Consider the following 25,090-nt stretch of genomic DNA (forward strand, 5'->3'; position numbering starts at 1 on the left):
CAGTGCCAGGTCTGGGGGTTGGAGCAGATCAACTCCATCCCTAAGATCAGACAGGCACTGTGGCTTTTGCTCACCCTCAGTGTTAGCCTCTGTCTCTCTCATAAGACGTGTGGCCTAGCCACAGTGCACCAGCCTCTTCTTGGTTTCTGAGACAGCATCCGCTCTCTTCGGGCATTTTCCTCTTAAGTAGTAGGATGACACCATATGCCACCAAGTCCATTACAATGAATCAGCGCCCCCCCCCCACGTCTCTCCCAGTCCCTCTCCTGCCTTCTCCCTGCTCTCATTTCTGTCTCTCTCCCTCTCTCTCCCTCTACCTCCCACCTCTGTCTCTGGCTTTTTTAAGCCAAGGTCTCATGTAGTCTACCCTGGCCTCAAACCCATAAGTAACTGGAGTCCCCTTGAACTCCTGATCCCCCTGTCTCTGTCCCCCGAATGCTGAGATTAAAGGCATGTGCCACCATGCCCAGAGTGTGATATCTCTCGATTTCCTCTTTTTTATGACTAGAGCTTTGGCCTGAAATACTACCCCACGTTTGTCAGAAATAAGAGCATGTGCCTGCATATCTTTCTTGTGGATGCACTAAGGGCACTGACCCAGTTCTATAAAGCCCTCCAGTGCCCTCCTCTTCCCCTGGTTTATAGGAGACAGGCAGTGGGGACACTCTCGTCGGAATAAGCCTGAGCAGAGAGAGCTGGCTGTGACCTAGTCTCCAATAGTGTCATCCAGACTGAAGAAACGCAGTCCTCAGGGTCTTAAGGAGACATTTGATTGTGACAGGCTCAGCTTACAGTTAAATTTTAGGTCTATGAACATTTAACTCATTTTTCATGTCAAGCCATTGGTTAAATAGTAACCAATAAAAATAGAACTCAGCAGACAAAGGGGCATTGGACCTGGCAGGCTTCTTATTATTCTAGTCTTCCTGAGACAAGGAGATGGAAGCGTCCCCTGGGGTCCTGTCACTAGACACCCACAGAAAGATGTTTCCTATCCTGGGCCTGTGTTTTCCAGAAGCTTCTGCGAAGGTAGGCGGTGGCTCTGTGAAAATGTCTTTGACCAGGGGTAGCTCAGGCAGACACCGGCAAGAAGGACACAATACCAGTCATAGAGTGTGGTATGCGCAGCCTTCTCAGTTCTTTCCTCACAGAAGACAAGGGGAAGCTAACCGTAGCCCTATAAGTAAGAGCTTATTATGGTGCTCAATTTTCTATGCTTTAGCCATTTTAGTGTGGAAGTAAGCTTCAATTTAAAAATAGTAGTTATAAAAAAATACTATCTTTAACCAGATGGTGGTGACGCACGCCTTTAATCCCAGCACTCAGGAGGCAGAGGCAAGTGGATCTCTGTGAATTTGAGGCCAGCCTAGTCTGCAGAGAGAGAGAGAAAGAGAGAGAGAGAGAGAGAGAGAGTTCCAGGACAGTCAGGGTTACCCAGAGAAACCCTGTCTCAAAAAACTAAAAACAAGCAAACAAACAAACAAACAAAACAACTATCCTTTTACATATTCTTGAATGTATGACACCATTGAATATAGGAAGGATCACAGAGTGTCTGCTCATCCAAGCCCTGAAATGGTTGTGGAACTGAGTTACCCTCAGGCCACGCAACTTCTGTAGAGCAAAGGGTTTAGAGTGGCTGGAAGGACAGAAAGACAGACTGGAGCTCCAGCTGTCGGACTCTGCAGAACTGACCTGAAGGAGTATCAAGGAGAGGCATGTGGTGCTGACGTGACCCAGAAGAGCGCACCTTCCAGGTGCTCTTCACATGCGCTAAATTCTTTCGCCCCCACCGCATGAATACTGTTTAAAATGACAAGTGGTTTACTGTCAAAGCCAGAGGGGACAGTTCTGTGGTGTCCTTTGGACAGCTGGGCCTAGTATATACACACGGAAGTACTTAGCGGGGAAGCCTGTTCCAAGTTGTTTACTGGCTCAGGTTTGCCTCTGAGTGCGGGATTTTGTGAAGAGGTCTAGTCTGAGTACAGTTTACTTTGAATGAGCATTTTTGTTTAGTTGCACAAATCACCTGAAGAGAGAACCCTCCCCCCCACCCTTGTCAGCAGCTGCCTGTTTGCTCCCTAATGAGCTGGCTCTTCTTCGTTTGTCAAAAGCAGGGAGGGCCACCTGAGGAAGCACCCACAGCCCCGTCACTTCCGACCCCAGCAGGGCGTTCTAAAGCTTTGCTCTGGAAACAGGAGCACTTTTCTTTGCCTGTGTCTCCCCTTCCCAAACACTTTGTTTTGATTTCGGACGCCAGTCTTACTCCAAACCTTCCCTGCAGTTTCTAACTTGCTCTCCTGAAATAGTTTCTGAATTATTCCAATGAGCTCTCCCTCCCACCCCCATTTTTTTAAAGGTCCCAACTATGTATGAGGAATGATGTCTTTGCTATGTCTTCCCCCGTGGCTCACAGTGGCTGTCGGTTGCCCGTTGGGGCTCATTCTGACCATAGGGTCTATGCACTGCCTACCCAGATCTCCATAGGTCTCCACACAGGCAGTAACTTAGTGTCCCTTACACTCTGAGCTAATGACCTCAGACTCAGGGCACCTGACCCTGCTAATGTAAGCCACCTGTCTATACACCTGACAGTCTGTGGCTCTTACCACCCGTGAAATGTCCTTCCCTTTGTTCTTTTTCTTTCCTGTACTGAAACGATAAACACTTGAGTGTACGAGATCACGCCAAGGTAGATGACGGCACTGTGGAAATGCTCCAGAGCAGCTATTCTAAGTCCCTCCAAAAAAGCCCAGCTCGCTGGAAAACGCTTTCCAACCAGCAGGGCCCACTCTAGAAAAGACGGCGTTATCCGGCCCAGACAGTTGGAGCAGGCTATGGTTCTCTCATTTACATCGTCTCGTCTGTTCTTGACATTCACTTTCTTATGCCTTTGGTTCTTTTCCTCTGTTTTTTCTTTTGGTTTTCCAGTTCTTTGGTTTTTTTCGAGATAGGATTTCTCTGTGTAACAGTCTTGTCTGTTCTGGGAACTCTCTTTGTAGACCAGGCTGGCCTCGCCTCAAACTCCCAGAACTCTGCCCGCCTCTGCCTCTGCCTCTCAAGCACTGGGATTAAAGGCGAGCGCCACAATCCCCAGCTTCACCTTTGGTTCTTACTCGTGCCTAAAACCCAGCACCACAGGGGAGTCTTCTGTACTCAGATGCTGCTCAGCCACGGCTGCGCAGTGTGGTTAGACTGCTCAGGCTGAGACGCTGGGGACATCGCACGCATGCGCAGTTCATGCGCCAGCGCTTCTCCATCTTCAGTTTTGTCCTTCAGGTGACTTCAGAAGCCAACTGTTCTGTTTCTGAGGCTATAACAAAAGCGGCACAAAGCTTTCTTCCAAAATTGTGTAATATTTACTTGTCCCGAGCTTGGCTGTTTACATGTCATCTGACTTCAGATGGTTCGGCACTGGTATGCCTGACTGAGAAGGAAAGGGAGAGGAAGACGGAAGTGAAGATAAATAATACATATGTTCCCTCATTGCAGAAACATCTGGGGTGAGCAAAAGAGCCGCAGCGGGAGAGAGACCATTCAAGAATACAGATAATCATAGGATAGACGCATGAAGAACACACACGGACATTACCAGCGGGATAGCCTCGGGCACTTTTCTCCAAGGGGACCTTAATGTGAAAGCTGGGAGCAGTCTGTATAGGAGACCCAGAAAACTATGAGCATTTTTGTTAAATGACTGCATGATACTAAAAGTGGAATTCTAATTCATATGACCCTACTGGTGCCTTAAGCAAGGTCACCACCTCTTTTTCTGCCTCTTCTGATCTCCCTAAATCTCAAGATCACTTCTCAGGGAATAGAACAAAAGTTAAAGATGTCACAGATTTTGTTTCCTTAATGTTTAACTCTGGTGTGCCGGGGCAATGTGACTGAACTAGACGGACCTGGAAACACAGGTTTATTGGCTGGGATATTTTCCTCTGGATCAGAAGACTCGGTTACAAGCAGATGAAATACATGGGGTTTGCCAACTTACAAAACAAAGCTAGGATGGGGCATTCTGTTTCTACCAATGAGAGAAGAGCGGCATGTTTCCCTGTGTCTCCTTTAGAGATGGGAACGCATGACCTTCTCAACCACTTCCATTACTCTCTGTGGTCAAGGCATGTCGCCTGCCTTTACTAAATTTACACCTAGAAGAATGGGAAAAAGCAAACAAAAACTCAAATTGACTTAGAACCGGCCTTGCGTCGGGATAGGAGAGCTCCTCTCTCGGCACTCAGGGTTAACACCCAACTAAATCAGAAACATTCAGGAAGGAATCAAAGAATCCTGGACCGTAGGGAAGAATGACAGCTGGGACAACTTGGTGCACAGCCCCCCCCCTCCCCCTGGATACACGGCATCAACGGCCATAGGGTGTGGAGCAGTTATAGCAACCCTACATTTTCTGCTTGCTTGTTTCAGGTTTATTTTCCCCCCAAGTTTAAACAGAAAAATAAGAAACCAAAAGCTAGTAAATCCGTTGCTTCTTACCATAGTAAACAATGTTGTCAGGGAGTGATGCGTTGACACGTTTGCAGTAAGCTTTTTGTTTTTGTTTTTAGTTTGTTTTTTTGAGACAGGGTTTCTCTGTGTAGCTTTGGTGCCTGTCCTGGAACTAGTTCTTGTAGACCAGGCTGGCCTCGGACTCACAGAGATCCACCTGACTCTGCCTCCTGAGTGCTGGGATTAAAGGCATGTACCACCATTCAACATAAGCTTTTGTATCATTTAGAAATATCCTATTGTAAGATATGTAAGTTGAGATATATATCATTTATATGTACTGATAATGTATTAGTAATAAACCCAAGCATTCATTTCTTGTACCTTTGAAAGCCCTGTGTGACCTTTCACCGGCTGCATACACTGCCCTACCTGTCCCCTGAGCTAACCAATACCCTGAATTCCTGAGCTGGTCACCCCTATTTTATCACATGTATGTGTTTCCCTGGGTTTGCTTATCCAGCCTTCACATGTGTCGGAAGCACCCGGAGCGGTTGCTGATTCTACTAAATCAGGTCTGGAAGAGGTTGCAGATCCACTACTGACAGCTCCTCAGGGTCATGGTGACCCTTTGGCCCATAAGCTCAGAGAGCCTCCGCCCCACACCAGACTAGCTTTTGCCTCGTTCTAAGTGGAAGTACTAAATGCATTTTTCTATAACTTGCTTTTTTTTTTTAATTGAATAAGGTGGCAATAGGTCATTCATTTTCCCTTTGCATCACATTCAGGCTCTCTTTGATTTCTACCCACTGAGGCGATCAGGACAGAGACAGAAAAATAGAAGGCAGTTTACTTAAGACACCAGCAGGCGTCCACACCTCCCCAGCACGCAGCATTGGTGCCCCCTGGCGCCCAGTTAAGGAATTGCTGCAGCCTTCGGAAAGAAGTGTTACCTATAAGGTGACCTATTTATTGTAGGCGTTCAGACTTACGGCTTACCAGCCATGTTAAGACATGCAGGCCAGCCAGAGCCCTCTTGTATGAAATCACACCAAAGATCTTATAATTCAGACTTACATTAGTTAAATAGATGAATGTGTGGAGATGGGAGGGGAAGTCGCAAATGTTATTCAGGTCGAATATCCATAATGTAAAAATCGAGTTTTTAAACTCCCAAATACACACTGTTTGGGGCGTTCACGTGACATTGTACGTGAAAACTCCCACACATAATTTCCTGTGATGGGTCACACTACATACAGACACACTAAGGAGTCTGTGGAGAATGCCCTAGGGTTCTATGTATAAAATGTAGAAGACACATGAAGGATTTTCACTTTTTTTTAACACAGAGTATTGTATAGTCTGGGCTGGCTTTGAACTTGCTATGTAGCTGAGAATGACTTTGGACCCCTGCCTCTCTTGCCTCCACCTCCCAAGTGTGTGGATGACAGGCATTACACTCGGTTTAATCTCTGTGCTGAGTGTAGAACCCGGGTTTTGGTGTGTGCTAGGCAAGTACTCTACCAATTGAGCACCATCCCCAAAATCTTGACCCCAGGTATTTCTGATAAGTGGTGAGTAGCTTACAATGAGGCAAGTCCTGTCATTGAATACAGTGACTTATGAAGGACCAGAAATTGTTTTTAAAAAATCATGAGAGGAATTTGCCCTTTTCAAACCCTCTTGACCTTCACGTTGCATTGATTTGTATTCATTTTATATGTAATTAATAAGCAACTTTAAGAAATTTGACAGGACCTAGATCGAGCCTGTTTAAACCTGATAGCAAGCCACGTCACCTTTCCACTTCACGTTCCTACCCCCTAGGATTGAAACACTGGCATCCCATCTGTGACATTTACTTCGCCATTGGAGATGCCTCTTGGCTATCTGAACCTTCTCCAAGAACTGATTTCAGTTGGTGCTTCCCGAACTCCTGAAAGCATCTTCCATGGTTCTCTTCATATGAACGGCTGTATGTGCTTTACAGAGATAAACTGTGAATGGCATCTTGCTACATTGTGCTTTCGCTGTTGAACTTGTTTGACTTGGACTCATGTTGACTGTACCCCTTCTGCTTTCGTTGTGCAGGGGGTTTCCGAAGAAGGCCAGCAGAACTGCTAGAATAGCCTCCGATGAGGAGATTCAAGGGTCAAAGGATGCTGTCATTCAAGACCTGGAGCGGAAACTTCGCTTCAAGGAGGACCTTCTGAACAATGGCCAGCCGGTACTGATGGAGGAGGGGCTTACACTCCGAATCCTAGCTCCCCGCTCCCCAGATCCCTTCTCCTGGTTCATAAGACTTGCCCACCAGGCTGTTCTCATCATCCCTCCTAGTGAGTAGGAGAGAAAAGGAAGTAGGAAGGGCAGCTACTAGGGTTGAAACCACAACACATGATGAATGGTGCCTCTATAAGCTGTCCACATGCACAGAGATTCCACCTTAGCCCGGTGGCTCCTCGGGAGGAATCAGGAAGGTGGTCGGGGATCGCAGGCACCCGGAGCAGTGACCTGGAATGAAAGGCTTCCACGCAGAATAACCTGTGCTAGTGAAACCATTGCCAAGGTGAAACCGTACCCTCCCTGACTGAAGAGACCCTGCTCCACCACCTTGAGCAATGCCTGTCCCACTGTCTTGATCAGAGCTTTAAAGCTATACTTCCAAGCTCGACAACACAAACTACTTATGCTTTAAGGCTATAGGTTAGCGACTAAGTGCATCAACTACTTAGATATCCCACAGCTGTGCTGGTTTGCTTACTTACCCTTTTCTTATCATCTCGGGGTTTTCAAGGGCTCAGGAAAGCTAGCAAATCAGGCAGCCTGAACTTAAGAGATGGGTCTTTTTTTGACTAACTGTGAAATACTGGAAAAATAAACTTGGCTTTTCAGCAGAAGGAGGTGCTGGATAAAGTCCTCTCAGACGCCTTTTCAGAACAGAAAACACTTTAACTTTCTGGGATTTTTAATCATGAAACATCAATAAAAATGTGGATGAGCCTCATTTAATTGGCAGGCTGGAGAACAGAGGAAATTGAAACGCTGATTTCAATTATTAAGTGTTCTCAATCTAAGAAAGATTAAGCTTCTTGCAAGCCTTGTGGTGCTCACTTGCCTGGGCTCTGCAAAGAGGGGAACATGGCCCCTGACAAGCGCTCACACAGTCTGGATGCTTTCCCTGGCGCTGTCAACAAAGCCTTCGGGGGATTAAAACAGATGCTTATGGGAATATTTTTCTAGCCAGGTGAGGGCATCTCTCCAAATCCCCTAGGGCACACTACTTTTTTTTATTTAAATATTCCTTATGGATGGGGCTTCTCTTGGATAAAAAATAAAGCTTTTATAAGCTACAACTCAACCATATTATTGGTATATATACTTTTTACTTGACTTGCATATATTTTTATGACTCTTGTATGTACACATTATTTATATTTATCTGTTTAGCAATAACTAAGCCCTCACAGTCAGTTTCATCATTCCCACATTCGATAGTTTTGGACAAGAAAAGGTAGGTTCTTCTTTTCAAAAAGGGAATTCTCAAATGAGTTGTTCGTAGCATTACATAATACTCTGTTACTTATTTTGGCTTCTCTGGACAAGGGTTTGCAGTTCCACACGGCACAGTGACATAGAAACAAAACTGTGAAGTGAAAATGGCTCTCAGGGTAATGGGGACATCTTGGTGAGGAGTAGGTACCAGTTGCTAGTTCTGCCTATGTGGAACAGGCCTCCCACTGATGACATTGTTCTCCACCATAGCATTTGGGAGACTTTGTAAGAGAGCAGAGATCTAAACCTCCTTTTGAAAACTGACCTCCCTCCAGTTAAGAGAATTGATAAAATCACTTTGCATAATCCCTGGATCGAATCACTCCCTGCAAACTTTCACACACCCTCTTCGGGTCCCCTGCCATTTCTTTAGCAAATGAAATCATTTCAACCTTAGTACTATTTGGCATTTGATCTGTTTCACTTCCCAGTTTCAGCTGGGACCAGAACCAGCAATTACTGGAAACTGTAAATCCATCCAACATATTTTTCTGATTAGAGAATGCTGAATACTGTTTGTGTTGACATTCAGAAATTTGAGGGCTCATCTAAAATAATGCTTGTACTTTTATATATTTCTAGATTCTACCCTACCAATTATTCCTTATTTCTAATCAATCCCTTGTTTGAAAATACCCCTGAAGGGATCGGTGAGCTCTCAAAGTTCCTCCAAGATCTGTAATTCTAAGGTACATAGAAACAATGCGCAAGTACAAGGATCACAAGGCGGCTGGCATGCCACACACAGGAGCAGCCCAGCAGACACCTAGAGGGAGCAGCAGGATGGCCTTCCTCCCAGTGGGCAGACAGTGTACATCTGAGGAGTCACGAATGGTGGATGCTGGATGCTGGCTTGTCCTTACTCCAGCCATGTGTAGTCATTCTTTGCAGATCGCATTTGCTTCAAGCTGCCTACAGTTCATAGCAGCCGAGGCAGGGAAGCTCCAGGGGAGCTGGCCTCACACTGCCAGCTGAGCTCATACTGCCATGTGCTCCTGCTGAGCATATTCTGGTGTCACATGGAGTGGGGACTGACCGATAGGATTGTTTCTGCCGTCAACACCTGCTTTTCCTCACAGTGTCCCTTTTAGCAACTCTCTTTCTGTCGCTGGCTGGAACCAACATGGAGAAACAGACTCTTCGGGATAGAGCTATGAAGCCAAGGAGAGACTAGATAGTGACAGAAAAATGTCAAAACCTATGCTATGTTTTTTATTCTTTTTCTATTAGCAACGCATAAACGCGATGTTCCCCTAATTCCGTGTTTCTGTGACTTGTTTTGCGCAGAGGCTAACGTACGAGGAAAGAATGGCTCGCCGCCTGCTCGGTGCTGACAGTGCAAATGTCTTCAGCGTCCAAGAGCCAGAAGACACGGCAGCCAATCAGGTACCATGCTCCTTGAACTTCCTGGGATATAATCGCCATTTTGCCCACTCTCCCCACACTCTTTCTGGGCTCTGCTCTTGAGATCAGTTGTGTGAGAAGTAGCAGGCACGTCGCAGAAAAGCAGGGTTGCTGTCCCATCAGCCTCACAGGTGATGCTCACTGGGCAGATGCCTGACCACCGCCGTGATGGATGACCAGAGCATGCCCACTGCTTGATACCTGGTGTTGATCCCCGGGCTTTCCTTCCCAGTATCTTCATGCTTCCAAACTGTCCTATGCTTTCATGCAAAATGGCTTTGAATGGAAAACCATTTCGCTCGTGGTCTTTGAAACAAGCTAATAAATGTCCCCATCATGTTCTTAATGTCAGCCAAAATTAGACCCCCTATGCTCAGAAAAGAGACCTCTGCCCTCTTTCATGTAGGTGACCATAAAACACTAACTGGCAGAGATCTAAAGGGCTATCTTACGCCCCTGCTACTACCAAAGTAAAGGTCGTCTTGTGGATCTGGTGTAACCTGCTTTATAATTCTATTAATCCAATTCGAGTGCTTAGATGTAGCCTCAAATGAAAAGCAAACCAGAGGCCCAAGAAAGTGTTAAAGCAAGTCTAAAGGATCAGGTGGCCTCTTCTCCCAGTCCTTGAGAACAGATTTCCCTTCAGAAGCCTCAAGCTCACCACCACCAACGTCCCATTCAAGGGAATCTGGAAATCCTGCTGCATCTGCCTCCTGGTCTTCACTTCTTCTCTTCTGCCTTTCAGGATGCCGGGGCTCCTCGGGCTTCTGTAGGGAGTCCTCTGGATGGTCAAAAGGTTAAGCTCCGCCCTTCTCCTCTGTCCGGTCTCCCACTGTACCTAACTTCTGTGCTTCCTTTCGTATCTGTGTGTCTGTCTTCACGGCTATGTGGTAATTATACATACGGTGGCCGGTACCAGTTTGTCATGGAGTAGCAAACAAACCTATTTACTGCAGGGTGCCTTTTCTTAACCTTTAGCTGCAAACTTGACTTTAATTTCTAGCCTGAGTGAATACACTAAACTTTAAGGCATGAATAGTTTTTCATTCATCAGACACCTTTCTGGGAGGGGGAGGTGATACATTTGATGGGGGTTACATGACATGAAACAGCTTGCAACGTGTGGCTTTCATCACGTTATTCTGACTGCTGGGTTCCTTTCCTCACACCAGTGAACTCTTTTCTGAAGATTGAGGAACTTTTTAAAGGGAGAAGCATAAGTAAAATAGTCTCAGAGGCAAGCATGATCGTGGACATCTGCAATCCGAGGATTTGGAAAGCTGAGAAATCAGGATGGCTAAAGTTAGCCTAGGCTACATAGCAAGAGCCTATCAAAAAAAAAAAAAAAGCCTGTTACTCAGCTAGGGAATGTGTGCAATGGTGGGCTACTCTGTGTGCATGGGAATTTGCAAGCAAGGAACTGCAGGCTCCACCCTGAACATTGCCACATGTGATAGAGTCTGGGTGTTGCTTTTGTTTTTTAACCCAAGTTGTGGCTATGCTATATCATTCTTGCCTTTGTTTAAGAGATGGGCTCCTAATAGCTGCAGATTTTAGAGGAAGCCCCAGTGTAATGTGTGCGTTGTGTGTTCAGAGAGGAGCGAAAATTGAAAGACGTGGTGCTGTCCCTTATTTACTTGACAAAATTCTGAGCACTATTACGGTTGCTTGCCCCATGCACTAGTAGCCTTCCAGAGAGGCATGCGGCCCAGATCCGTTTTTACCTAATAGAAGAGACCAGTACGTTTCCTTCTCAGGAATTTAGGATGGATAGCCTTTCCTTCGTATTTTAAGTGCTCCTCTCCACTCCTTCCCAGGAAAGGTAGTGGGTGCTTGCTTATTTATTTATGGCTTTTGTTTCATTTGGGGAATCAGACTTGAAGATAATTTTAAATATCACCCAAACCCAATCCCATATGGCTCCCTGCTTCCCGATGAAGTCGAATTGAGCCCAGACAGACCATGGTTCACTGTAACCCCTACCTCCCCGTGTTCTGGTAGCTTTTGTTAGCGAGGGAGCTGCTGCCTAGGAGGTGCTGACTTGGGCCTTCTTTGTCCGGTCTAGGAGTACAAAGTCTCCAGCTGCGAACAGAGACTGATAAGTGAGATAGAGTACCGGCTGGAGCGCTCTCCTGTGGACGAGTCCGGCGACGAGCTGCAGTACCCGGAAGTGCCTGGCGAAAGTGCCGCAGCACCCTTCTTCGAGATGAAGCTGAAACATTACAAGATCTTTGAGGGGATGCCTGTGACTTTCACGTGTCGAGTGGCTGGGAATCCAAAGCCAAAGGTAAGCAAGCGACGTGATTTTTTAAAGCATTGCTGTAAGAAAATACCTGAGCAACGCATGAGGAGGAATGCTCTAGTTGTACCTTTGCTTCATCAGAAATAAATCAATAAAAATGCATGATGGGAGTGGGGACCTATGCCTTTTATAATGTAATTTTAGACCTGAAAGTTAATCCAATTCTGGTGGTTACCACATAATACAGTTTTTATAGCTTGGATCCAATTTTAAAAAACATAGGAGTTATAGAAAGCCAGGCATGGTGGTGCATACCTTTAATCCCAGTACTAGGGAAGGAAGGCAGGTGGACCTCTGAGTTCGAGGCCAGTCGGAGCTACAGAGTGCGGCCCTTTCTCTCAGGGGGAAAGGGTAAGTCAGTAAAGCTATGGCAATAAGAGGATAAGAAAGGGCGTGTTTATTCAGGACTGAACGTGTCCAGTCTTCCTAACTCCAGGGCAGAAAGCTTTCCATTGCTGTCTAGGTGAACACGCTGGGCAACGGCTTGCACCGTGGCATCCTCTTTACAGCCTGTCATTATGTTTGCTCTCTTTCTTTCCCTGGCCCTCCCGGGCTCTTCACCTCACACCACCCCAAGCAGGTTCTGTCTCCTAGCTAGGCATCTTCCTGGTCTCCTATTACAACCACACCACTACCCTGCAAAATTTGGAACTTTAGACAAATTTTTTTTATTTGATCAAGATTTATTTTTACCTAATTATTTTTAATATGTAGTTTTCAATCAGTCCAACTTACATAGTTAAAAATATTGTGCCTTTCAAATATACGGTGTTCCTTTTAAAGGTACTGGGGAGAGTTGAGAAAGATGGGTCATTTGCGTCTTGACCCAGAAGTACACAGTGGCCTTGCAGCCATCATCCGACTGTGTGTGCTCCCTCCCTGGTACACTTTTTTGCGCACAAGCCACCAGAAACAGTTTGGAGTCATTTTTATTCTATAAAGTCATTTTTATTCTATAAAGCTTTTCACCTTTACCTTACAAGGAAAACATTTTAATTGCCAATACATTTGCAAAGAAAATAAAAATGCATATAGTGCCACTTCATGGAGCTAATCACTATCAGGGCTGTATATAGGTAGGTAGACACATATTACTTCATGTGAATAATATGAATGTAAATAACAGTTTCAATGAGGAAAAAAAGTTAAATTTTTCAAGCATATATTTATTAAACAAAAATTGAGGTACAGCAGGCTGGAGAGATGGCTCAGTAGCTTGGAGCACTCACTGCTCTTTTGGAGGATCTAGGTTTGATTCCCAGAACCCACAACAGGTGACTCACAGCCCAACTGGCGCTCCAGGAGACCTGATACCCTCTGGTGGCCTCTACAAGTGCACACGTGTGTGCACACGCATACATGTGCACGCACACACACACACAAACATACGCATGCATGTACAACTTTTAAAAACTAAAGTGAAATTGGACTTGCTCTTGGTTACCTCCTTTTATTGCTCAAAATTCGGTCTCCCATGAGATGCTTGGTTTAGCATTTTAGCAGTGCCCGCTGCAGACCAGGCACGGAGACACATCGGAACCGTGAGGGGCCGTGCACAGCCGTTATCCTTGGTTTCTTCCACAGATCTACTGGTTTAAAGATGGGAAGCAGATCTCTCCAAAGAGTGATCACTATATCATTCAGAGAGATCTCGATGGGACCTGCTCCCTCCACACCACAGCCTCCACCCTAGATGATGACGGGAACTACACGATCATGGCTGCCAACCCTCAGGTGAGAGCAGACGGGGGCTGGGCTGCGGTTGTGGCTGGCGCTCAGCCTGTGATCAGGCAGAGGAACTGCTGAATTAAAAGGTGAAGCTGCATGTTTTTTCCACCTGTGAAACTGTTTTCTACATCTTTTATCTCTGTCTCTGTCTCTCTCTGTCTCTGTCTCTGTCTCTGTCTCTCTCTCTCTCTCTCTCTCTCTCTCTCTTCCAATGATAGAAAGTTTGTTTTGCAAGCATTTGTTCCATCAAGAATTCCTATAGGAATGATCCTGGCTCATGTGTCCATTCCTTTCACGAATACTATCAAGTGTATCTTATATGATCCCCTTACTGGGGCTATGGAGTGGCAGGGGAAGGAGGGTAAGGTTTGGATATAGAAAAAGAAGCCTCTAAAAGAATAAACTATGATTTCAATAGAGTTAAGTGCGAGAAAATAGAGAAGGGGAGCAGGATATAGACCAAGTGGTGTCGTGTACAATCATACTAGACAAACCCAAACTGTTTGAAAATAACTGCATGTAAACATCAATGGAAAGCGTGGTCCAGAACTTAAGTTACTAGTAGACTTCCCCACCAGCAACACCCATGTGTAGATTCAGGGTTTGTTTGTATCAGAATGGTTGGTGTTCTATTGCTCATGGACTTAGGGTTGAAAAAGCAGTTGCCTTCTTAAATTTAATGACTAGCTGTTGGGCATCACACTCCCAACTCAAACCTGTCGATTCCTTCTCACTGAGGATCATACAGCAGTTTGCTGGGAACCAGGTGATGTAGGTGGGCCTTCTGTATTTCTGTTGCTTTCTTTGGTTAAATAAAGATGGCGTCTGCCTTGGCCTTTTAATAGGGCAGAAAATTAGGTAGGTGGAGTAGACAGAACAGAATGCTGGGAAGAAGGCAATGAGGCAGACTCCATGATTCCCCTTCCCTAGTCGGACATTGGCTACACTCATGTCGGTAAGACACAACCTCGTGGTGACATACAGATTATTAGATATGGGTTAGTCAAGATGTGAGAGTTAGCCAATAAGAGGCTAGAACTAATGGCCCAGGCAGTGTTTAAATGAATACAGTTTCCGTGTAATTATGTCGGGTGTAAACTAGCTGGGGAGCTGGGATCCCGGTGGGAATGCAGCCAGCGGCTCCTTATGCAACAACCGGGAACAAAGACAAAATGAACAGGGGTTATTCTGTATGTGTAACAAGGTTCTCACAAGTCTGCAGAAGTATATCCGACATATATTTAAAAGAAGAGGGCTAAAATCAACAAAGTTATTATATAATTAATGAAGAAAGTCATATTTTAAAATCCCAGTCCATTTATCTCATTCCATTCTTCATCGCTTTCAAAATACTGGGTTAGGATATATTTTAGTGTATGATCATACCATGATGAATGTACCCCATCTCTCTCCACCTCTGAGCTAATCAGAGGCAGCCTGGCTAGTACTAAATGGGAGAAGGTGATATTTTAACAAAACAAATCTTTATGAGATTTTTCCTATCCAAATACCAGTCTCTCTATAAAGATATCTGTGTGCACTATCAAAATTTAGACTGAGACAGTTTATCCGGATAACCGGGTTACCAAAGAGCACAGCGGCCTCTCTGCCCGGAAACGTGTTTATATTAAGCACCTTCTTGAGGCTCTAATTTTGTTACTCATGACCACGTGACTACCATCCTGAAAAAATAGAATGAAAATCATTCTTAAAAGGGGGTGAAGTGATGGCTCAGAGAGTAAGTCACCTGTTGTGTGAGCATGAGGGCCTGAGGCTTCAGCACCCACATATACAGCTGGGTTGTGATGGTACCCAGCACTGGCATGGCAGACTAGGCAGATCTTCGGGGTTACTGCCTAGAAATGCTAGCACAATCGGTGAGCTCCAGGCTCAGAGAGAGACCCTATCTCTTAAGTGGCGAGTGATTGGGGAAGACATCTAATGTTGAATGACCTCTGGCCTCCATATGCACACATGTGCATGCACCTGTACACACATGTAAACTCCCTCTCTCTCTCTCTCTCTCTCTCTCTCTCTCTCTCTCTCTCTCTCTCACACACACACACACACACAGAGAGAGAGGCATAAAACATACATCCTAATGTTTATGTCCCTATTTGATGTATTTGGGAGGAAAAGAAGAAGTAGAACTTGCCCCTTCCTTTTTCTGGTTTCCAGTATGTTTCCTTGACTATTAACACATTTCAACTCTCAGTTTTCTGATTACTTAAAAACAAATGCTGGAGAATCACCAAAACCAAGAATCTTTCAGTTGGGTTCTCTCTAGTAAGGTTAGGACTTCCTGTGGGGCAGAATTATCGGTGCTCCTCAGCACTTGCCAGAACCAGTCCCTGCTATTAATTTCAGTGCACTTTCCTGGCATGTTTGGAATTGTTGGTAGAATTTAAAGACAAAAGAATGCAGATGCAAAACTGCAATTGAATCTGCTTCTAGCCCTCTTCCAAAGTGTGTGTGTGCACAGAAGAGCTTTAAACAAGGGACAGCAGAGCACAGACAGGACTTCACACAGCGGCCAGCCCCAAGGGTCAGTATGTCTGGGTATAGAGACTGTTTTGACAAACTGTACTGCAGCCACTAGTTAAAGGGAGACACTAAGACGAGATCAGTACACACCGCATGCCTATAATATCAGATTACGCTCATAAATACATGTAATTACATTTTCTAGTTAAAAAATATAATCTTACCCAAAGCCTGTGTATAAACCAGAGCCCCCAACTCCTCCAAGTTGTAAACAAAGGAACAGAGTGAAGGAAGGAACATGGAAGAAAGACACAACACAGATGGTGTCTGTGAGGAGCCAGGGTTGTGCTCCAGCCCCTGACGGCTCTGAGCACATGTCAGCTCTGCCACACATTACCTACGGCCTTGCGGAATCAGTTCACTTCTCCATTTCCTCCTACGGAAAACACAGATCACAACATGGATTTACATAGTGCGTGTAAAAAGCATTTGGTTTATTTGACATATAGAGTACCTTCTATATGTTACCATTATTCTGAGTCACATACACAGATTCATCCACTACAGACTATAGCTAGACCCTTAGGAGAGCCTGTGAAACCAAGATGTCAAAGGCCAGACCTATGAGAGCTAGTCCGCCCCACATCACTGTGGGGAAGCAAGCAAGTCGGCTGGGATTGGGATTTGAAAAGTTGCTGTGTGGTCTTCTGACCTCCATCCGTTCTCTTTATCACCCGTGGGGAAGAAGGGGGGCATCAGATGCAGCTGTGCCACAAACACCACTGTGTGAACTAGAGACAGGGCCGCACCCACAGCACAGCTGATGCTGGGGGCCACACATGAACTGGGAAGCTGCTCTGCTCTCAGCAAACCCAGAGCCAAGAGAAAGTTGGAAAGAATACTTAACTGCCCTCACTCTAAGTCCCAGTACCTCTGCCTTGTGAAGCCCAGGCTAAACCCTCATGATTAGCCTCTTTAATTCCTGCCTCCTGCCTCCAGGAGAAAATACAGAGATGTTAGCAGTGGACCAGATGACATCAGCAAAAAAACAGAATCCCAGCTCTCCCTCTCCTGTGATTTAAGAAAAGGGTGATTAGAATGAATTCTCTGAGTTGACCAGGAGGAGCAAACCTCCTACTGGATCCTCAGTAAACCCTAGGATCCCATTCTTAGACCACTACTTACAGATCTAAATCTCAAACTGCCCGCAATGCTTCCATTACGAGATGGACCTAAGAATGAAGACGAAGCAGGGGAAGCTTAGGATCCAGCTAAGAGGTAGAGCCCTTAGCCACCTGCGTAAGAGACCAAGGTTCCATCTCCACCGCCACAGAGCAGGGTGGCGGGCTCCAGAAGGCAGTCTGCAGAAACCCTCCAAGTGGACATTTGGGAACAGGTTGTGTTGATGTTTACATCCCGTCAGCATCGCTGGGAACGGGTTCAGGAATTTGTGATACTTTACAGTAATCGCTAGCCCAAAGTGTCTGGTCATGGTCCTAGGGTGATTTTAATTCCCGAAGTAAAACCTTTTTATCCATCCTGACTCATTAGGAGCTGGTGCATCCTGTCAAAATATGCCAGATGTAGGTTTTGTGACTCCTATATAGATAATGAGATTAATCTTCCTATACATGAAGAAAAGGTGGCATTGAAATTAGAACAAGTGACAGGCCATTTCTCTGCCTACACGTTGGCCGACCTGATATCCTGTGGCTCTGGACACATGGTGTGAAAAGTAATTAACCAGCCACAGTCGCAACCTTAGGACACCTGGTATTGCATACGGAACTGTTGTCATGTTCTTGTCATTTGTGCATTTGAAATAATTTAAAGGAGTACTGCCCAAAGTAGACACGGATAGGAAATCAAAACAGAAAACTAACTCAAGACACATCCACTCTCCGAGACATCAAGTGTAGCTGACCGAAAACTGCAGGCCCTGATGGCCTTTAGCTTCTTCAACTGTTCTTTTCTAATCGTGAAAGCTGGGAAGGGAGACAGGTCATAGTCTGTGGCCTACGTGATGTGAAATGGCCAGGAGGAAGAGGACGGGATCAGAGTGAAAATGAATTCAGTAACACGGCACAGAAGGCAGGGGTTGCCCGCACAGGGCAAATGCCTACAGAAAGCACGCAAGAAAGAAGATGTTGACTCTCAGCAGGATATTTTAAAACAGGGTATTTTTCCACCTCGATGAATCTTTGGGGACTAAGAAACATGCTAGATATTGTTAGCACCCTCCAAATTTGACCTGGGACAGAACACACGGCTCCGAACCCGTGTCGCTTAGGCCATGTGTTGTACTCCACGTGTCCAGCCCCAGCAATTCATCAGAGACCAGAGCGCTCACAGAGCTTAACGTGACTGTACAGCACTACACCAGACATTGCCAATTTGCAGAGCCCAGAAACGGTTGTTTCAGACTCTAATCCTGTCTTTAAGATGCAGCTGAATCTAAACATGAGTGTTTGGCTGTGTTTTGTTGCGTTGCTAAGTTACCTGATGATGCATTTGGGTTTGGGAGGGCTGTTTTGCAGCTTGCTGTTTCCTCCAATTGCATGATGTACACAAGCGGCAGGCTTTTGCAGGGGCTTGTGTGCCGTGAGTTAGGCTCATAAACTATGAAACATAAATGTTATTTTCATATCATGTAAACACTGGGCGCGAGTGATGAGGCATTGAATAACCTCCACAAACTAGACGTCTCGTGGAGAATCACTGTAACAATTCAAACTTCATGCTTGTAGTGTGACTTTAAACTCTGAATTTTCCCCCCGAAATAGACTTAACACAGGGCTGAGTTAAATACAGAAAGTTAATGTGTCGGTTGTGTTTATGTTGGGATGGGGTTCCCAGGCTTAGTCTGGGCTTTGCTTAAGAATTCACTTGATTACCATTCCACAAGTTAATAGAGCAGATGGAAATCAGAAAATTAAAACCAAGTACAATTTCGTGTAGTTGTGCATAATTTCATGGTTCCTCGGGTTGATTGGAATATTTAGAGGGTTAAAATCCTCAGTGCTGATTCCAAATGATCACCCTCTTAGTAAAGTGTTCAGACTTCACACCTGTCCTTTCTCCTGGTGCGCACAGATGGAACTTTCTCCTGGTGTGCACAGGCGGAACTATCTCCTGGTGTGCACAGGTGGAACTCTCTCGTTGTGTGCACAGGCGGAACTTTCTTCTGGTGCACACAGGCGGCATCTTTGTGATGCAGTGATATATTTAGCCAGTAACAACAAAGTAATCAGACATATAATCCTACCTCTCGAAGACCAAGCCCTCCCTGTTTATATGTAGAAGTGAATGTTAATATGTAAGTAGAAAGATCATAAATGGTAACCTCCTCCTTTAGCATCTAAACCTTACAGCATCTTTGTGAGGTGTGCATATGTGTATTCGTTCATCTAGCCTTATCTTGCCCAAAGTTGTAGAAGAAAACCAGAATTCAAATTGATTTTAAGGGGATTTTTTTAAGCTATTCACGTTTGCTTTCCTAAATTCAAAGTTAAGGTTTGAATTTAATTTATACTCCATGATCTTCTGACTACATAAATGATTGGTTAACATAAACTTTTCATGCGTCCTGGGCTTATGCCACAGGAAGGGTGTATTAATTTCTATACATCCCACCATTGAATCAGAAACACAGACACAGAATCCACAGCCCACGTCAGTATACGTAAGGCTGTCAGCGAAACACAAACATGGTCTTTCTTGTTCTCGGTCTCAAAGGGAGATCTTAGATTTTATGTGTTCATCTGATAAAGCATCTACCATGATTTATCAGTGGAGTAATTAATGGAGAAAGATCTTCTAAGTGAGTCACAGGTAGATTTTCCCAGAGTGAGTACGATTTAGAAGGTTTGGATGAGATTAACTTCCTGATTCCTAGCTATTCTAGAGAGTCTCGAGTGTTTGCTGAGACACTATGAGCACCTGTGTGTAGCCTGGGCTTCAGGCACAGTGAGTCTAAGATCTAATGGGGGAACAGTCCTCCTCCTAATTCTCTCCTCAGCAGTGTTGGGGAAAGACAGAGTCTGGGCTCCACTCTGCAGAAATGTTGAGTGCTAGAAACACTCACTGTCTAGTGGGAGGAGCCTATTGCATTTCGTTGTCATCTACCCCTTTCTATGTAGTAAGAACTCTTCTCTGGTCTGCCTTTTCTGAGTGGCTGCATCCCTGGAGAAGTCATGCTTGGGAAGACCAGAGACCAAGGTTGACTGGATTTCTGCCCTCCAGGAAATCCTACTGTGGGTTTCTGGCTATGATATCCTACCTTGTTTATTCTAATGCAATCTGCCCTGCCCACGCTCGGCTGGAACTCCAGCCCCCAACACACGGCCGCATTCCTGTCTATATTGGCATCTTACTACAAGGGTTTCCTATCCATCCCAAGCTGGAATTCATGAAGCCTAATTATTAATGGCATTTCTGCTTCTCATGTCCCCTCTCTTGCTGTTTCTATTTTGCCTCTGAAGTTAGAGACAACTCATTCAGAGAAGTGGGAGAGGGACTCATTGATGTTGCTGCCTGTTAGTAATAGCATGAGAAAAGCTGAAACCAAACTCCGGAGCAAGATCTGGTGTCTTATTCTTGTCATCTGGGGCCTCTAAGTATCACATGTGTCTACTTACAATTTATTGTAACTTAAGAGATAAATGCAACTTTTCATTAGTTGGGCCTTTATCTTGTGAGCCACATGTTCTGGGTATCCAGTCACTCCTGGTTTTAAACCGCACACCTGTTTATTTTGGCACATCGTTGAGACACTCACCTTGTCTACGCACACTTCCTACAGGATGCTCACTGTATCATGCAGGCGTCCCTTAGTGCATGGCTTGGGCAAAGCAATAATACTAACTGCTAATGGCAGTATTGCTGAGAAGACCTGATAGAAAGCTAAAATCATCTAATTCTGATCTCAGAATCGGCCACAATAAATACATGTTCGAATGTTTGACTATGAAAATGGAGGATCGCAAGAGAAAAACAGTCTCCCATTGTATTTTACAACTCAGCTTCATGTGCTAGGGAAACCTTACTTTGTGGATTTATGAGGGGTGTTATTTCTAATGCAAACCTAGAGAAAACAGGCCCCTGTCACCCGAGTTCTTCAGCAAATGGTTTCGCTGGCCCTTCGGTTCGGTTGCCAGTGGTACATGACTAAGAACTAATGTCTTAGGGATAATGAGATGCAGTACTTGCCAATGTGTGATGGTCAGCGGTTACATGCATAGCACGTAATGTCTTCTGATGTCTCTAACAGGGTCGTGTCAGTTGTACAGGACGGCTAATGGTACAGGCTGTCAACCAAAGAGGCCGCAGTCCCCGCTCTCCCTCGGGCCATCCTCATGCCAGAAGGTATTTTCGATGCTCATTCCTGGGTTCCCTGGGCCTTCCTTCTCATTCAGTTATTGCTATAAACCACTGTGCCACAATCAGGGTGAACACAATGACAGCAAACACAGACTTGAAGTGTGCGGTGTCTTTAGTATGCCCCTTTGCAGTTGAGGAATGGCAGGGAGCAAATACTTGCCAATATGTGTCCAAACTCTTATACATGATCTTTAGTTTGCTAAATGGGACATAATTTATGAAAACATGAGAAAATCAAGATTCAGGGCCTTTACATGGCACATGAACATGAAAATACTAGCAAAGAGAACACAGATGTTCAAACACAGGTCTAAACCAACAGCCGTGTGTGAGCTGACAATCGTACGCTGTGACCTCTATTCTTAATCAGCTAGTTTGGTAAGTGTACGTTTTAAATCACTCAGTTCAAAACATAGCACCATGAGACCATAAATCGTATATGTAGGACTTGTCATGAGATTCTAGCATCTGGAAAATGTCTACGCCCAGGTCTTTGCCAGACCCTGAAGCAGTGATGGCAGGCAGGCAATGGACACCATTTCGGAATAATAGTTTTGAATCTTAAGAGGAATATGATAAGGCAGCCAGCCCATCATGCTTGGCTGTGATTCAGACACAGCCTCCTAAAATAGCCCGGAGCCCCACGTGCTCCACCCTTGGTGGAGAGATAAGCACGCAAAGTAGGTAAGCGGAAAACAAGAGGAGGCCATGTCACCCAGTGACTGTACCACAGAGCCCTCGCGGCCACAAGGACTGAGCATGCGCAGACGCTACTCTGCGTTCCCTGAGGCAGCCCCAGCTCCCAGGAGCCTGTTCTGTCTGTGGCTGTAAACACATAACTCTGGGTCCTTCTCCTCTCCTTCTCTTCAATAAGTAGTACACCTAAACTTTTCCACAGATCAGCAGCTCCACAAGGCATTGTCGTCCACTATATCTGTATTTCAGCTTTATGAAACTGCTGGTTTTTGTTAGCCTGACATACTTGAAAATCTTCTTTGCTCCACTATTCTGTATTCTCTCTCTCTCTCTCTCTCTCTCTCTCTCTCTCTCTCTCTCTCTCTCTCTCCCCCTCCCTCCCTCTCTCTACTTTTCAACTTCATCTTCCTAATGATTTCTGAAATTTGCATGTAACATCTTCCTTCCTCTCAAGTCTCCCAGGACATTACTACTGTCATGTCTATTGCTCTCGTAACACACGCAGGGGAGACTTAACAAAGTTTGACTTACAAAGTAGTCAGCACCACTCCCGTTTAAAGCAGAAAATAAATTAAAGCAGAAAATAAAGCCTTTAGGCATACAGACAAACTAATAAAAAATTAAATGTGCCTAAAAATGTAATTTATTTTCCCAAGGAACATGAAAAGAATTTTGATGAGAAATAATTATATTTTTATAAAGTAAGAAATTATAATTATAATAAATTATAATAAAGTGAGACATTATAATTAGGTGCAAAATTTAAATCATAGTGAAAAGTTAATATTCATTTCTACTGGGAAATATTTGATTTTTAAAAAAGAAGAAAAATAAAGCTACCGTTACTTTAATGGTGCATGGCTTTAATCCCAGCACTTGGGAGTCAGAGGCAAAACCTTGTTTGCTCCAAACAAAACTAGCCTGGTCACTCTGTAGAGTGAGTTTCAGGATAGCCAGGGCTATACAGATGTCTCAAGAAACAAACAAAATTTAAAAAAACAAAAACAAAAACAAAACAAAAAAAGCAAGCAAACAGACAACAACAACAAAAATCTAACATAAAGCTTTAAAAATTTCTGATTAGGAAAAAAAAATCTCAAATATGGTAACCCCCTTCTCCATTTCCCTTCTCTGACTTAGTAGACTGCTAACTGGAGATTATTATATTAACCATAAACTTCCAAATGAAACAAGGCCTTCTTGTGGCATTTTTTGCGTGTAAATGTCGGAGGGGTGGACTTAGACCGGTTTATCTCCTCTGGAAGTAACTACCGTGTATGTCCTATTGATCCGCCCCTCGCGTCTCTCGTCTCAAGGCCTCGCTCTCGATCAAGGGACAGTGGAGATGAAAACGAGCCCATTCAGGAGCGATTCTTCAGACCTCACTTCCTGCAGGCTCCCGGAGATCTGACGGTCCAGGAAGGAAAGCTCTGCAGGATGGACTGCAAGGTAAGCGCGTCCGTGTGTGCGCGCCCGCGGCATTTCCCTCTGTCTTTCCCGTGGAGTCCAAGATGACCCCAGCTCAGGAGAAACGGACTCTGTGTTTTATATACAGTAATGTTCTTTACTCTGACCTAAACTTCAGGAAATCACTAAGTCTTACCCTCCTCCCCTCCCATCCCACCCCATTTTATAGCAACAATAAATGTGATGAATCTCCCATACATTCCAGTCATCCGTGATCTTCATGATTTCGCTGCACTATGAAGTTGCTCACCTTTTTATCCCTCCCTTTGCTGCATTACTGTCTTTCTTACCGTAGATTTTATTGGTTAATGTTATTTAAATTAGTTTGCATACTAACAGATTTCCTTAAGGCATTTTCATACATTTAGTTTGGGTTGGTTTCTAGTTCCCTGCTCCTCCCCTCACCTACCTTGCCTCTCTATTCCCTCCTCTTTCGTTACCCGCCCCGACCCCCGCCACCCTGTACAGGTAAAGAGTTCACCGGGCATTTCTTAATCTTCAGAATTTAAATGTGGATCGTTTTTTAAATTATTTGATTGCCATCTGCTGGTTCTCCCTGGAATTGCAGGACATGAATACTAACCAGTGTTCTGTAGAGAGGTTTGAAAACGTTGCTGTTAAAATAGGTTTCCTGGAAGCACTGTGCGCTCACCACGGCTAGTCTGAGGAGAAAAAAAAATGCATACAGGTATTTCTAAAAGTAGGCCATAGCTGTGGTCTTAATTAGTTCCAAAAACATCACTCCTGAAGATGCAAAAGTAGAAATTATGATTCCTTTATCAGTGTGAGAAAGACGGTGAGCTGGAGAGATTTGCCAAGGACCACAAGGCATTTCTGAGGTAGAGAAGGGAGTATCACATGTCTCCTCAGTCTTAGCCCGGCTTTACTCAATCCTAGTAATTTACTTTGAAGTCACCTAATTTTTTAGGTCACTCGTTTTATGGTGGGCAAGAACATACAGAAAAGAATAAATGAATTCCTTAAAATAATTTGTTTTCTAATGTAGTGCCTCTTACATTATAAAACACAAGTTGAATTTCAAAGCATGACTTCATTTTTAATCAAGAACTAACATATTCAGGGGGCCGGGTGTAGTGGCTCACGCCTGTAATCCCAGCACTCAGAAGGCAGAGACAGGCAGATCTCTGTGGGTTTGAGGCCAGCCTGATCTCTGTAATGGGTTCCAGGGCAGCCAGGGCTACATAGTGCGACCCTGCCACAAATAAATAATAAATAAATAAAAGTTTCTCAGGCTCACACCTGAGGGGCCTGGAGATATAACTCAGCCAGTAAAATGTCTGCTGTTCACGTGTGAGGACTTGAATTCAGATCTCTCCAACACAACACGAAAAGCTGGTGCCCTGCAATCCACCTCTGGTGGGGTAGATCCTGGTGCCCTGCGATCCACCTCTGGTGGGGTAGATCCTGGTGCCCTGCGATCCACCGCCGGTGGAGTAATAGCCTGGTGCCCTGCGATCCACCACCGATGGGGTAGTAGCCGCAGGTAACACCCAAGGCTCGTTTGCTGGCGGTCTGGCCAGTCAGTGAGCCCTGAGTTCAACCAGACACCCTATCTCAAAATGAGGTGGAGAACTGTAGACCTGATGTTGACCTCTGACCTCTGAC

The 25,090-nt window shown here is 44.9% G+C and overlaps 1 protein-coding gene across 5 annotated transcripts in view; it reads left to right on the forward strand.

Moving 5' to 3' along the window:
• Positions 1-25,090, forward strand: part of Palld (palladin, cytoskeletal associated protein) — a 374,662-nt gene that overhangs the window by 339,102 nt on the left and 10,470 nt on the right. For 4 of the 5 annotated variants that reach the window (XM_087900784.1, XM_087900787.1, XM_087900786.1 and 1 more), the window contains 7 exons: positions 6,544-6,679; positions 9,292-9,390; positions 10,154-10,204; positions 11,474-11,695; positions 13,295-13,444; positions 21,192-21,286; positions 23,314-23,446. In XM_087900784.1, the coding sequence (XP_087756910.1) occupies positions 6,544-6,679; positions 9,292-9,390; positions 10,154-10,204; positions 11,474-11,695; positions 13,295-13,444; positions 21,192-21,286; positions 23,314-23,446 (886 nt within the window). The remainder of the gene's footprint in view (positions 1-6,543; positions 6,680-9,291; positions 9,391-10,153; positions 10,205-11,473; positions 11,696-13,294; positions 13,445-21,191; positions 21,287-23,313; positions 23,447-25,090) is intronic. The other variant, XM_087900785.1, reaches the window with a different exon arrangement.

This window comes from Myodes glareolus, chromosome 23 (assembly GCF_982192425.1).
Source record: "Myodes glareolus chromosome 23, mMyoGla1.1, whole genome shotgun sequence".
Taxonomy (NCBI): Eukaryota; Metazoa; Chordata; class Mammalia; order Rodentia; family Cricetidae; genus Myodes; species Myodes glareolus.